The following is a 15,938-nucleotide window of genomic DNA, read 5'->3' as shown; positions in this document are numbered from 1 at the left end:
TTTTTTTTTTTTAAATTTGGCTTAGCAAGATTCAAAGCCTCTCTTTGCTATCCTTGATATGCCAGTTTGTGATGAAGCCTTTCCAGACAGAAACCTTTACACCCTCAGGGGCAGTATTTGCCTCCTAACAGTTCAAATAAAAACTTAATTATAGGCTTTGTATGTTGCATGATGTGACAGAACTGAACAAGTAAAATAGCTACAGCTATTCCAGTGTGCTTGCTACAAGTTTATTTGAATTTGAATAAGTGAAAGTCTTATTGCACCTTCCTTTTAAACTGGTTTGAACTGAATGAAAAAGAGAAAGGAGTCACCAGAATGTAATAAACTATGCTACATACTGTCTCAGGAAAGGCTGAACAGCACATCTCTAAGAAAAATATTAACAACTTTTGGTTCAGAATAAAAAAGAATAAACTCACAATTAAACAAGTTTTTCTCCTTATTGGCTACAAAAATGCAACTAATACATTCCTCAATCTACTATATATTTATTTCAATACACTGGTATTTGTTGGTAAGGAAATTGCCTTTTCTCTTTGTGCCGGATAACCTTGTTCAAAGTGTGTGCATCTTAGAAGAGTATAGCAATATTCTAATTCAGTATAACCTCAATTAGCCACATGTCATGGGGGACACTGACAATGTTTAGATAATCAAGGCTTCTGATTTGAGAGAGAAATTTCAGTGTAATCACGAGAGATCAGGGACATGTTCTCTGTTTTGGATAAAAGGGCTTTTTGGATAACAGGTCTGCATAATTAACATTGTACACTGTAGGAAATTAGCCTGATGTGTTCATGGAGACTGAAATTCAACCTCTACACTACTCAAGTTCTGCACAGGGGCTATGCTGTAGGAGGAGTTTACCTACTGAGCAGCTGCACAGGGGCGCCAATACAATTGCATGCCACAGGAAAGGTCTCATATATACTGGTACAGAAGGCCACATAGTGGAAGGATCAAATGGCCCCAATATTCTACACAGCTGGTCACTGTTCTATCCCATATACTTGAAAAACAAGTGTGGTGGGTGAAGGAGTGGGTTGAACAGCAGCCGTGTACCTGGGCCCTGCGTTGATTTTGTTTCCACAACCACTCTGAATTCCACTTGCAGAGAGCTCATATACTTGGGCTTTGTGTGGGCGAAGGGAATTTCACCCATGGGGAAATGGATTGGGTTGTGTCAGCTAAGAGCCACAAGAGAATTAAGTGTCCAAAGATAAGGTCCTCTGCTGGTGTAAATTGTCATAGCACCACTGACTTCAATGAAGCTGTGACAATTTTTACCCCAGCTGAGAATCTGTTTCCCAGTCTTCAACACTGACTTTGTGCTCCATGGGTCAATTCTTGCTGCTCTAACTTACTAACGCAAGTAGTCCCATGAGTAAGGTGAGCAGGATTTGGCTCTGTCTTCACACTACAGCTCTCTCCCATCAGCATAGAGTGTTTTCACCAGATGTAGCAATGTAGTACTTCTATTGTAGACTAGCCCATTGATAACTATGAGATCAGAAGTAACTCAACCAATCACCATCCTTACTTTACAGCTAATTTGCATGTAACAGTTTAATTGGTTATATATGGGAGACTGAACAAATGGTGGATTACTTGGCCAAACTGCCACACCTGTGCACCCAACTGACATCCACACAAATCAATAGAACCACCCACACAACTGGCAACATCTGTCGAGTCAGTGTGAAGTGATGGACGCAAAAAGAAGTATGGTTGAGAGCTCTTTTTGTTTAGAATATCATTAGATTCAATCATTGCTGAGATTTGTGGTCTGTTACCAATCAATTTTTAAATTCTCAGCCATTTTTGGCTTCTTTTTAATTTTTTTTTAAACACACACATGACTTTATAAATTATACCTATACGATAGCATGGCTTTCAGCTATTAGTAGCTACTTATTAAGCTTATGAGTAGTTATTTTAAGAACAGAGCCTAAAGAGAAAAGGAGATTTGTCAGTAAAGAAAAATAAGGGTTAGAATAAGCTGATTTTACAGAGTCATTTTCTAAATGAGAACCATTGTTAAATCATCACTATAAAATTAAGCAATGATTTCAAATGTGACACTAAATACCAAATGAAGGGAATTCAATTTCATGTCCTATTAGCAAAAAGCATCAGTGAAAAGAAAAAAAGGAAAACAAGAACAAATACATGTAATGATTACAAACCGGGACACACAAGTAAATGTATGTCATTGAAGGTAACATGTCACATATTTTTTTTAAAAACCCTCTGCTGATCTCTGAAATGTCTAAGCTATTGAAAAAGGTGGTATCAGAGGACCTACTTACTATCTACCCCATTAAATGCTGAATAATCATTGCTATTATTCAGGCTTTGGATTTACAGAACTTAAAAAATGACACTAACCGAGTATTTAAACCACACAACTGTAAAATATGCTGTCGCTTAGAAATAAAATCACTCACCTACCCTTAACTTCCACTCGGGGGAACATTACAGAGAAAGTCACAACAAGGTGGTATCCTTAATACATAATAATGACACATGCAGGAAATGCACCATTATTTATACATGTGACGTGTTGTAAATTGCTTCCATCATCAGAACTAATTGTAGTGATTATTAATGCAGTGTTATGAACTGTCAGAATTGCTGTATGTAATTACATTTGTGCAAATGCTTCATTACCTGCCTAATGAATTTGGCATATATGCACATGTAAACCACTGTTTTTGTTAACATAATGAAGGACATTTTTTTTTTTTTTTTTTGCGCTAAGCTGCTGATGTGGAACTGGTTTGACCTATATTATGAAGTTCAAGCATCCACTACTGAAAAACCTTTGATCTGGTATATTTTCATACTCAGCAATAGATGCATATAATGTAAGCTATTTTAATAACAGCTGCACAGAGAAATTATGTCCCACTCCTTCAGTATCCAAGACTGACAGATTCAGAACAATCTTGGTAAGAGGTTACTTGACCACTAATTCTTACTTTAGTGTGTGCCTCTAAATAGTTGTAGAGGACATTGACACAAATGGTGAGATCTCCAGTATTGAAAGGATATCTTCGATTCCAGCCTTGCGGTCCAAACTTGAGCCTCCCAGACACACAAGTATGAAAATAGCACAGAGAAAAGAGTATGCTTTTAAACTCCGTCTCCCTGGAGCACAATTCAAGTGTATCCTGCCAAAGAAGAAAAGCAATGTTTTTATTCAATGACCATTACGTTATAGGCGTAGTTGCCTTACTTGGGCCAATGGGACTACTCACACATTTGAAGTTAAGCAAATGGAGCGGTGTTTGCAAGATTGGAGCCTAAGTATTTTTCACTCTATATACTTTTTATTATAGTTAAACAGAATTGTTGACCAGATAATTTATCTTTTTATATAAGAAGGAGCACTGTACTGCCCTTATGGAAGAGGCCTATAGAATTTAATAGGATTTAACCCAATTAGACTACAGAAATTAAATAAGTTTTTTTTATATATGATTTTTATTACTTAAAAATCATATAATTTAAATAGAGGATCTATTTTATAAAAAATAGACCACCTTAAAGACAATCTAACAGAGAATGGTATTCCTACTATAGAATTCTATAGAGTAGTTTAAAATTCCATAGAGAAGTTATCAATCTCGCTCAGATTTTATGTGCCTTTTCCAAAAAAGGTATGTTTGGTAATTGTAATTTAATTGTTTTCTTTAGTCTTCATTGACAGAAACTTGGAAATAGGAGTTTCTGCACAGCTTCTTTTTTTTTAAGTTCCTGAGTCAAACTTTAAAATATTTTTCTAAAGTATGATCCTGAATCTACATTCCTTGTGCCCCCAAACTCTTTTGAATTGCCATAATTGTGTGTAAGAAGTAATTAATATTACAATTGATTTTTGATATACATATACATCTTAGGTATACACAATTTCTGGGGGCTAAATCTCTGGCTGTCAAGGCAAATCAGCTTCCCCAATGGAAGAATGAGTAGGAAATTGTGAGCAGGAGAATATGTTTCCCCCACACAAAGACTGGGAGACATCTCATGGTGGGGAGCATCAAGTCCTATAAAAAAATTTCTTCTGGGCAAATTAGTGAATTAAATAATCAGAAATACAATATTAGAATAGGATTTATGAATCAGACTCAATCTTCCTGACCCTTATATAGAAATCCACACAACACAAAATTTGTCCTACCTGCGGCTGGCTATAGTGTAATGAATATTTTTTAAAACTGCAGTTGCTCCTACTGAAATGTCAAATAACTTTACAAGAAACATAATAATGACAGTAAGTACTTAATTTAGGCCTTGTCTACACTACGAGAGTAGTTCGATTTTACTTAAATCGAATATTTGGAATCGATATTGCAAAGTCGAACGTGTGTGTCCACACTAAGGACAGTAATTCGACTTTGTGAGTCCACACTAACGGGGAAAGCGTCGACATTGGAAGCGGTGCACTGAGGGCAGCTATCCCACAGTTCCCGGAGTCCCCGCCGCCCATTGGAATTCTGGGTGGAGCCGCAAATGCCTTCTGGGTAAAAAAAAAAGGGGCCAGGGTGCTTTTGGGTAACTGTCGTCATCCGTCCATCACTCCCGCCCTCCCTCCCTCCCTGAAAGCGCCGGCGGGAAATCATTTCGCGCACTTTTCAAGTCATTGACAGCGCGGACGCCACAGCACTGTGAGCATGGAGCCCACTGCAACCATCGCTGCAGTTGTGGCCGCTCTCAACGCGTCGCAGCTTATCATACAGGTTGCCCTGAGGCAGATGCAGAAAAGTCAGGCGAGGAGGCTACGTCAACGCGGTGATGACCTGAAGTCTGAGAGTAGCACAGACCTCTCAGAAAGCAGGGGACCCAGCGCCGAGGACATCACGGTGGCAATGGGTCATGTTGATGCTGTGAAACGGCGATTCTGGGCACGGGAAACAAGCACTGAGTGGTGGGACCGCATAGTGCTGCAGGTCTGGGATGAATCACAGTGGCTGCGAAACTTCCGCATGCGGAAGGGAACTTTCCTTGAACTTTGTGAGTTGCTGTCCCCTGCCCTGAAGCGCAATGACACCCGGATGCGACCAGCCCTGACTGTCCAGAAGCGAGTGGCCATAGCCCTCTGGAAGCTTGCAACGCCTGACAGCTACCGGTCAGTCGCGAGCCAGTTTGGGGTGGGCAAATCTACCGTGGGGGTTGTTGTGATGCAAGTAGCCAAGGCAATCGTTGATGTACTGCTGCCAAAGGTAGTGACCCTGGGAAACTTGGAGGCGATCATAGATGGCTTCGCAGCGATGGGATTCCCAAACTGCGGTGGGGCCATAGATGGAACTCACATCCCTATCCTGGCACCGGACCACCAGGCCAGCCAGTACATTAACAGAAAGGGCTACTTTTCCATGGTGCTGCAAGCACTGGTGGACCACAGGGGACGTTTTACCAACATCAATGTCGGATGGCCGGGCAAGGTTCATGACGCTCGTGTTTTCAGGAACTCTGGTCTGTTTAGACGGCTGCAGCAAGGTATTTACTTCCCGGACCACAAAATAACTGTTGGGGATGTGGAGATGCCTATAGTCATCCTCGGGGACCCAGCCTACCCGCTAATGCCCTGGCTCATGAAGCCCTATACAGGTGCCCTGGACACTGAAAAAGAACTCTTCAACTACCGGCTGAGCAAGTGCAGAATGGTGGTGGAGTGTGCTTTTGGACGTCTCAAGGGGAGATGGAGAAGCTTGCTGACTCGCTGTGATCTCAGCGAAACCAATATCCCCATTGTTATAGCAGCTTGCTGTGTGCTCCACAATCTCTGTGAGAGCAAGGGGGAGACCTTTATGGCGGGGTGGGAGGTTGAGGAAATTAGCCTGGCTGCTGATTACTCACAGCCAGACAGCCGGGCGATTAGAAGAGACCAGCGGGAAGCGCTGTGCATCCGGGAGGCTTTGAAAGCAAAGTTCCTGAGTGAGCAGGGTAACCTGTGACTTTCTAATTTTGTGTACAGAGAAGCCTTCACCCCACTTCCAACACACGTTTCAAAATAAAAATAGTTCTACTTTGTTAAAGCACACCGTTTTCTTTAATACTGTTTTCGCGGGAATTTTTTAAAACTGGGACGCAGACTGTGGTGCGGAGCGGGTGTAGTGTAGTCGCGCGAATGCAGCTTCTAAACTCAAGGACTGACAGGCTCCGCTGCGGTGGGATGGTTCTTTCAACGGAGCCTGTCACCCCTCCTGATACGGACTGTGTGTATGGGGGGTCTATGTGAGTTTGTGGCAGGGGTGGGACGGTTACAGATCCCCTGCTGTGTGGCTCTGTGATCCTGCCTAAGGACCGCCGCTTAAGATCTCTAACTGCCCTCCCCTGACACAAAGTCACAGAGCAACCCACCCCCCACCACATAACATGAAAAGAACCTCCCAGACTAACCAGGGTAAGTAGTCACTGCATCACTGCACTATGTATGTGCCCTGCTGCTGTGCCTGCCCCCTACTATGTACCCTGCCAAAGGTGACTGTCCTGTCCAATTACCAACCCCCTTTCCCCCCCCTCCTCCAAAAGAACATGATGGAAACAGTAGTTAACAGAAACATATTTTTTATTATCAACTACACATGGGACTGGGAAGTGAAACTTGGACGGGGGCTTGTGTCAGGCGGGAAGGAAAGAACTTGTCAAACTTTGGGGAATGAGAGCCTTCTGCTGCTCGAGCTCTCTGCAGGGGTGGAGTGAGAGTTAGCAGGGACTCTGCCGCCTCTCCTTCTGTGCACTTTGGGTGAAGGGAGTATGGGACTTGGTGGCGGGGGAGGGCGGTTAGAGATGGACTGCAGCGGGGCTCTGTCCTCCTGCCTCCGTTCCTGCAGAACATCCACAAGGCGCCGGAGCGTGTCCGTTTGCTCCCTCAGTAGTCCAAGCAGGGTTTGAGTCGCCTGCTGGTCTTCCTGACGCCACCTCTCCTCCCGATCCATGTTGGCTTGGTGCATTTGGGACAAGTTCTCCCGCCACTGGGTCTGCTGTGCTGCCTGGGCTCGGGAGCAGGCTATAAGCTCTGAGAACATGTCCTCCCGTGTCCTCTTCTTCTTATGCCTAATCCTCCCTAGCCTCTGGGAGTGTGATGACAGGCTAGGTTGTGAGACAGTCGCAGATGGGGCTGTGGGAATGGGAAAAAGGGAGTGAATTCCTCAGAAAGATAAATGTAGTTGTGAACAAAGAACATAGTCTTTCTCTGTGAACAGGACCATGCACAGCACCTATCACATGCGCACTCAGCACAAGGTCGAATTCTCGGCCTTCGCATTCAGTGTCTGGGGTTTTGCAGAGCACTTTTGAGAACCCTGTCAGGACAACGGAATTGCTCTTGCACGCAGACATGGTAAGCCGTAGATTCGTGGCAGCTTAAAACTTTAATATTAGCAATGGCCTCATTTCACATTGAAATCAATGTCGGTCCCTGCTGCCAGCAATCCGGCAAGCAGGAAGTCTGCTCCTGTCCCACACCCTCGCGGCTGTCCCCGGGAACGATCCCTTTCGGCTGACCCTCTCCCGCCTCCACCGCGTGGCTGCAAACCAGCGGTTACAGTTCTGTAAAGGAACGGTAAAGCAGTCCCAACACTAACATTCCCCTACCTCATTCAAAGCAGGTCATCATGAGCGACATCACCCTCATGAGGATCTCTGAGAGCGACAGACAGAGAATGCTCCGGGAAAGCCTTCAAAGACCAGGGCCGTATGCCGCCATGCTGTGCCAAGCAATGATTCCAGAGTACTTGCTAGTCTCGTGGCGCGGCAACGTGTCCTACTACGGAGGACCCAATAAGGCCGCTCTCCCCAAGAACCTAATGCAGCGGATTTCAAATTACCTGCAGGAGAGCTTCCTTGAGATGTCCCAGGAGGATTTCTGCTCCATCCCCGGACATATAGACCGCATCTTACTGTAGCTGCAGTAGCAGGGACTAAACAGTAGAGCGGCTTGGGCAGGACAATCATGCAAAACCGGACATTGCTAGATTTTTTTCAAATAGTTGCACTGCCCATGACTGAACCGTTAAGTTAATCAAACTAATCATGAGAAACCCATTTTTTAAATTGTTAATAATCATGTTCTGTTACAAATAAATGTTTAGATGTTTACAACACTTACTGGATGATCCTTCACCAGATTCTGTGTCTGGGGTAACGGCTGGGGAGGGTTGGTAGGGGATCTCTGTAAGGGTGATGAAGAGATCCTGGCTGTCGGGGAAATCAGCGTTGTGAGCGCTGTCGACTGCCTCGTCCTCCTCATCTCCTTCCTCATCTTCCCCGTCCGCTAACATGTCCGAGGATCCGGCCGTGGACACTATCCCATCCTCAGAGTCCACAGTCAGTGGTGGGGTAGTGGTGGCGGCCGCACCGAGGATGGAATGCAGTGCCTCGTAGAAACGGGATGTCTGGGGATGGGATCCGGAGCGTCCGTTTGCCTCTTTGGTCTTCTGGTAGCCTTGCCTCAGCTCCTTGATTTTCACGCGGCACTGCGTTACATCCCGGCTGTATCCTCTCTCTGCCATGTCTTTAGAGATCTTCTCATAGATCTTTGCATTCCGTCTTTTGGATCGCAGCTCGGAAAGCACGGACTCATCGCCCCACACAGCGATGAGATCCAAGACTTCCCGATCAGTCCATGCTGGGGCCCTCTTTCTATTCTGAGATTGCACTGCCATCAGTGCTGGAGAGCTCTGCATCGTTGCCAGTGCTGCTGAGCTCGCCACGATGTCCAGACAGGAAATGAGATTCAAACTGGCCAGACAGGAAAAGGAATTCAAATTCAAATTTTCCCGGGGCTTTTCCTGTGTGGCAGTTCAGAACATCCGAGCTCTTACTGCTGTCCAGAGCGTCAACAGAGTGGTGCACTGTGGGATAGCTCCTGGAGCTATTAGCGTCGATTTCCATCCACACCTAGCCTAATTCGACATGGCCATGTCGAATTTAGCGCTACTCCCCTCGTCGGGGAGGAGTACAGAAGTCGAATTAAAGAGACCTCTATGTCGAACTAAATACCTTCGCGGTGTGGACGGGTGCAGGGTTAATTCGATGTAACGGCGCTAACTTCGACATAAACGCCTAGTGTAGACCAGGCCTTAGTCTTGATATATCTGCCAAAGAGTCTGTAGTGCAAAAGTTTGCCTCAACCACCATTGAATGACAACCATAAGAAAATACAACTAGAGTTTCCTATTGAAAATCTCACCATTAGAAATTGATAATCCAGTTCAAATCTTTAAAAAACAAGTGAGCCATATTTTAATTTGGAACAGAGTTAAATTAAAAGTATCTCTTCAAATTCCAGGATGTCCTGTCTATATGAGAACTATTTCTTACTAGACGCCTTTTAAATATCCCAGGATGAATTAAGGTGTCAGAAAATCAAAGTTGCAATAATTTCTCCTTTGTGCCAGCTTTAAGATTCACATTTCAGATAAAGAACCCTCCTAAGCATAACAGCATTTCCCATTTTTGAAAAAGTCACCCTCAATCAGTAATATTTTAGCTAAACAACTCTGTGCAACATGCTTTTGCTAAAATCAGTCTTCACCGATATAGTTCAGCTTTCTACTAAAAAAAAATAAAAATGCTGTGATGATGTATTATAAACAACTATATAGTTGTACAACAAAAATTGCCACTATAAAAACTGTCTGCTTAGCCAAGAATACACACGATTATTTCCCCATGGAATCCTCCAGGATCTTCTCCTTCATCTCCTCTGCTGCCCTCACATCATAACCACCATTTCTCTGGCCCAGAAAATCTGATGTGGAGCTCTCTGTATTCTGTGCTGCCCAAAGGGGTTCCTTAGAACAGTGGCACTTAAAATTTTCACCAACATGCCTCATTTTTATCAAGGCAAATAACTTCAGGCCCTGCCTTCCTGTGTGCTAGAGACAAAATTCCTGCACATCAAATATTTGAATCACTAGAATACTAAAGTACATACAGTTATAATAGTCTTTACCTTGGCACACTTCAATGAGATGGATGAGCTTGATTCTATATCCACAGCTTATCCATTTGTAGAAGGGCAGTCCTGAACTGAAACTGGAAAGTGATCTACAAGTCCTCCCAGAGTAACAGACTCCAAGAGGAACGGGGTGTCAAGGGAGAAATAGGTTGTGGAGTGGACACCAAGGAATGCTATTCCCCCATTCTTAAGCCCCTTTTCCCCTTATATCTCCCTGCTGGCAAGGCCCTGAGGCAGTTGGCCATTGCTTCCTCTTCCTGTTCTCTCCTTCCCAGCAGTTTTACAAAAAAATGTGTGTACAGGTGAATAATGAAAGACCAACATCAAACAGCAAATACCCTTATTTGTATATAAGCACAGGAATTCATAAAAAAGGTATGCAGCCAGTCCCTAAACATTTATGCTAAAAAAAACCCCATGTTGTGCCAGCAAATTAAAAGGGCTGGACACGGTCCAACCGAAGAGTCATTTAGAATGGAGCAAATGTTCATAAATATTGTCTACTCAGCCAACACTATTTTTAGAGTAAGGTCAAATTCTTCACTAAGGCTTTTCTTTTGGGGAGAAGTGGGACAACTAATAAATTGGTTATATATATTTTGTTGGGTTTTCTTTCTTTGCGAGACAGTTTTTTTTATAGTTTCAAAATAGAGTCAAAACAGTTGGTTTGCAAAAAAAGACTGTAATATTACAATCAGACTCAAAACTAAAGAAAAAGGCCACTAAATGAACTTGAAGTTACAATAAATAATAAAATTAATCATAGAGGCTAACAATAAGAGAGTCAAGATATTGCATATAACAATCACTGTTTTCTGTCAATTTGCAGTCATATTGCTGGCTTATGGCATATACATTAACATGGATGATCAAGAATGTTACAAATACTAACATTAAAGGCAAGTGAAAGAGATGATTCATCTTAAGTATCTAATTCATCAACCTTAGAATTCATCTGTAAGGAAATAAGGGTTTTTGCTTCATCATCATAAAAGAAAATAATATTCACCATATTTAAAAAGGAACAAGACTGAGGTTTAAAAAAATTACCTGGAGATTTCATTGTAGAGATTATTAATAGGTCTTATTGAAATTTAATTTATGTAGTTTGAGTTTCTATAATTTAGGTGAATTTATGTAAATTAAGAAATATACAAACTTTTCGAGACCCAGAATTGCTGTTACATTGAAATAGATCGCCATTCACATGCCTTTCAGTTAAACAATCTACAGTAATACCAATTTACTATCACAGCAGCTAACTGTTTCCCCCATGCCTGAGGAAGTGGTGGAGTGGCTGGCACAGGAGCCAGTCCCACTGTACAAGCTAGATTTTTGCCTGTGGACTTTTCCTTGTACAAGGGGAACTTGACCAACTGTGGCCAGAATACATACTTTGTGCCACCTGAACTGTGCAAAGTCCCACTTACATACATGCCTGATGCTCAGACGGTCTTTGTCTGCTCAGAATGTGCATGTGCATGGTACATGTCAGTTGCAAGGTTTACATTATGCTGGCTGCCAATTGCCCCAGGGCTGTTTGACACACTAGGCAGCTATGCCTAGTGTTGAAGTATTGTAGCAATCAGTGTGGAGACTCTTCAACATCTGGGGAATCCCAGACACTGGGGGACTCTGCAAGTGGCTCATTAAGCCAGTCCTTTCTGTAATGTGCTGCTGGAATGAACAAGCATTACATAATATCCACTTTAAAAAAAACAAAACAAAGTAGGGTGTCCAGATACAGTGACACTCGTAGATCTAACCAAAGAAGAAAAGTCCTTCCTGCCTCTTTCCAACATCTTATCACCCAACCAGCCGCCCTGCTCCCTCAAATCACCCTCAATCAACTCATCCATCCACCTCCGGAAGAGCTTGGGAAAATAGTTGGGTATGTTCTGAAAATCACTAGATCTGGGCTAGGGCTACCAAGGAAAAAAGATGGATGGACACATGGTACCTACTGATAATAGAGAAGGATACAACACGATCATTTGGGCTATACAATCCCTTTGTGAGAATTAAAAATACTACTTCTTTTACTACTACTAATAATAGGGTGGGAAGATTATATTTAACAGGCAGTGGCAGGAATTTGCAGCGGTGGGGGAACTGTCACGGGTTGGAAGACATCATGGTAGGAAAGGGGGAGCTGACATGGCACTCTTAGATCACTAGTTGGGAGGCAGAGTATCAAATGCTGGGCCACGACATTTCTCTGATGTTGAGGTGGCCAATACAGCTACATGTCTGATATGCTGCTTCCCTGACTGACAAAAGGAAAGCATTGTGTTGGTTAACCCTATACTGCTCCATTACCCAATACTGGGAAATACAATCAGGGATAGTATCTGAAGCACTTTGCTCCATGATGATGGGAAATTGATTACAAGGAGGCAGGATAGGGCAGAGCTGGTTAGCCTTCTGTGACCTTTGTTTTCATATGGAATGGATACTGTGACCCCAGCAACAAGCTCCCAGCCCTGGTAGACCAGTTATTTACAAAAGTTTGAAGTAATTAAAAAGCCCAAACCCATAGATTATGTAAATGTGGTTCTTACCTGGTCAAAGTTGTAGAGGGCAGCATGCAAATTAGCTAGCACCCCAGTAGGGGGTTCACTGGTAATTTTAATTGAGTTTTCTAGAATTCCTTGAGGGATGATGTGTTCTTCTGGGGTTGGAGCTGGTTCAGCACTAATAAAGACTCGGAAATCAGAGTGGCTTCCTTTGCTGTATTGTTCAAGGAGTTTCTCTAAGGTCCCCAACCACTTGGCTACTAGATGAACATTCTGTTGGAAAACATGGAACAGTCATTGTGAGATAAGAATAGGTTTATTATTTCAGAAGTAAAGTATACACAGTGTGACAAAGTTCCTCCTCTATCTTGGTAGGTCCTGCGCTTATTGGCGGATTTTCTTGCCCCAGAGATTCACCATGTGGGTTGGGGAACAGCCCAGAGACCTTCCCCTCTGGAAGAACCCACAATCCAGGTCAATTGGGAGGTTTGGGGGGAACCCGGGCCCGCCCTCTACTTCGGGCTCCAGCCCAGGGCCCTGTGGACTGCAGCTGTCTATAGTGCCTCCTGTAAGAGCTTCATGACAGCTACAACTCCCTGGGCTACTTCCCCATGGCCTCCTCCAAACGCCTTCCTTAGGCCTTGTCTTCACTTACCGGAGGGTCCAGCAGCAGGCAATCGATGTTCTGGGATCGATCCCGGAAGTGCTCGCAGTCGGCGCCGGTACTCCAGCTCGCCGAGAGGAGTACGCGGCATCGACGGGGGAGCCTTCCTGCCGTGTCTGGACCGCGGTAAGTTCGGACAAAGGTACTTCGAATTCAGCTACATTATTAACGTAGCTGAATTTGCGTACCTTAGTCCGAAGTGGGGACTTAGTGGGGACCAGGCCTTAGTCTCACCACAGGACCTTCCTACTGGTGTCTGATAACGCTTGTGCTCCTCAGTCCTCCAGCAGCACACCCTCTCACTCTCAGCTCCTTGCGCCTCTTGCTCCCAGCTCCTCACACTCGCACCACAAACTGAAGCGAGCTCCTTATAAAACCCAGGTGCCCTGATTAGCCTGCCTTAATTGATTCTAGCAGCTTCTTCTTAATTGGCTCCAGGTGTCCTAATTATCCTGCCTATCTTAACTGGTTCTAGCAGGTTCCTGATTACTCTAGTGCAGCCCCTGCTCTGGTCACTCAGGGAACAGAAAACTACTCATCCAGTGACCAGTATATTTGCCCTCTACCAGACTCCTGTACCCCACTGGTCTGGGTCTGTCACAACACATATTAAAAATAGCTTTAAATACACTGTTAAGTCAGTTTCATGAAAAGGAACAGGTACTCAGCTCCAAATGACATTTCACTATTAAATGAGCACTATTAAATGGTGATGCAGAAGCAGAAAAATTAACGATTCTAAGAAGGACATCAGTTACATTAGCAGATATTTCACTAGCCTCTAAAGGTTTCAAGCCTTGATTTAGCAAGGCACTAAAACACATGGTTAACTTTAAGCATATGAGTAATTTCATCCCTGTTCAGAAAAGCTCTTAAGCACATACTAAAGTGTTTTATGGAACTGGGCCCTGTCATGGGGCAGCTGGTCCCTGTGAATAGACTTGGCTCTGCTCCCCTGAGTCAGAGCAAGTGGGCCCAGGTGATCCTGTTGAAGGGGGAAGGAAGTGCTACACCTGGGGCTATAAAGGCCTGTTACAGGGCAGGAAGAGGAGGAGTGATTGGGACACACTGTGCCTGGGGAGAGGAACCCTAGAGGAGTGGCACTAACTCATGTGGTGGCCATTGGCGTAAGGGGCCAGGAGGTTGCCCTGGAGCTGCTATTCCAGAAGAGCAGCAGAGCTGAAGGAGGACTGTCTGAGAAGGGAGTTGGCTGGGACTAGAAAGCTGCCAGAAGCAGGATTACCAGAGATCCTAGGGAAGGGAGTCCATGAAACCCTAGGACAAAAGGTGAGCTAAGGGGCTGGTGTCTTGTTTGTTTATTGGCTTACGTTTGGACAATATACCTAAAGGAAAGGAGACTGGGTGTGGCAGAGAATGCCTCTCAGATATGGGAGAAGCCTTGTTGTGTCACAGACGGTGGAGAATATGGGCATCTCAAATCAGCCCCGGATACTAGCGGGGAGGGAGTAAGGTGGCTCTTCGGTGCCCAGTGACGAGAAAGCTGAGCCCATGACATTGACTGTCCAGTACCACATTTGCGCGGGAAAGAGGAAAAATGGAGGCTGCGATCTGCCTGTTTATAACAGGACAGCAGCAGCAGATGGTCACGGTACAGTTGCAACAAGAGCAGCAGCAGACAACCCAGGTTCTGCTCATACAATTGATGAAGAACCTGAAGAAACAGCAGGAGGCACAGTTCGCCATTAAACAGAGGTGACAAGATGCCCCCTTTCAACAATGAGTGTGGTTACAGAACAGTTATAGAATCATAGAATATCAGGGTTGGAAGGGACCCAAGAGGTCATCTAGTCCAACCCCCTGCTCAAAGCAGGACCAATTCCCAACTAAATCATCCCAGCCAGGGCTTTGTCAAGCCAGGCCTTAAAAACCTCCAAGGAAGGAGACTCCACCACCTCCCTAGGTAACGCATTCCAGTGTTTCACCACCCTCCTAGTGAAATAGTTTTTCCTAATATCCAACCTGGACCTCCCCCACTGCAACTTGAGACCATTGCTCCTTGTTTTGTCATCTGCCACCACTGAGAACAGCCGAGCTCCATCCTCTTTGGAACCCCCCTTCAGGTAGTTGAAGGCTGCTATCAAATCCCCTCTCATTCTTCTCTTCTGGAGACTAAACAATCCCAGTTCCCTCAGTCTCTCCTCAGAAGTCTTGTGCTCCAGACCCCTAATCATTTTTGTTGCCCTCCGTTGGACTCTTTCCAATTTTTCCACATCCTTCTTGTAGTGTGGGGCCCAAAACTGGACACAGTATTCCAGATGAGGCCTCACCAATGTCGAATAAAGGGGAACGATCATGTTCCTCGATCTGCTGGCAATGCCTCTACTTATACAGCCCAAAATGCCGTTAGCCTTCTTGGCAACAAGAGCACACTGTTGACTCATATCCAGCTTCTCGTCCACTGTGACCCCTAAGTCCTTTTCTGCAGAACTGCTACCTAGCCATTCGGTCCCTAGTCTGTAGCAGTGCATGGGATTCTTCCGTCCTAAGTGCAGGACTCTGCACTTGTCCTTGTTGAACCTCATCAGGTATTTTGGCCCAATCCTCTAATTTGTCTAGGTCCCTCTGTATCCGATCCCTACCCTCTAGTGTATCTACCACGCCTTCTAGTTTAGTGTCATCTGCAAACTTGCTGAGAGTGCAGTCCACACCATCCTCCAGATCATTAATGAAGATATTAAACAAAACCGGCCCCAGGACCGACCCTTGGGTCACTCCGCTTGAAACTGGCTGCCAACTAGACATGGAGCCATTGATCACTACCGGT

The 15,938-nt window shown here is 44.5% G+C and overlaps 1 protein-coding gene across 1 annotated transcript in view; it reads right to left on the bottom strand.

Annotated features, from left to right (window-relative positions):
* The window catches only part of DNAH11 (dynein axonemal heavy chain 11), a 294,982-nt gene that overhangs the window by 26,003 nt on the left and 253,041 nt on the right, over nucleotides 1-15,938 (bottom strand). Inside the window, exons 73-74 of the mRNA XM_034759480.1 lie at nucleotides 12,535-12,762; nucleotides 2,985-3,176 (exon numbers count right to left, since the gene is read on the bottom strand). Coding sequence (XP_034615371.1) covers nucleotides 2,985-3,176; nucleotides 12,535-12,762 — 420 coding nt within the window. The remainder of the gene's footprint in view (nucleotides 1-2,984; nucleotides 3,177-12,534; nucleotides 12,763-15,938) is intronic.

The sequence above is a fragment of the Trachemys scripta genome, chromosome 2 (assembly GCF_013100865.1).
Source record: "Trachemys scripta elegans isolate TJP31775 chromosome 2, CAS_Tse_1.0, whole genome shotgun sequence".
NCBI classification, from domain to species: Eukaryota; Metazoa; Chordata; order Testudines; family Emydidae; genus Trachemys; species Trachemys scripta.
This window is presented reverse-complemented; position numbering and strand designations above follow the sequence as displayed.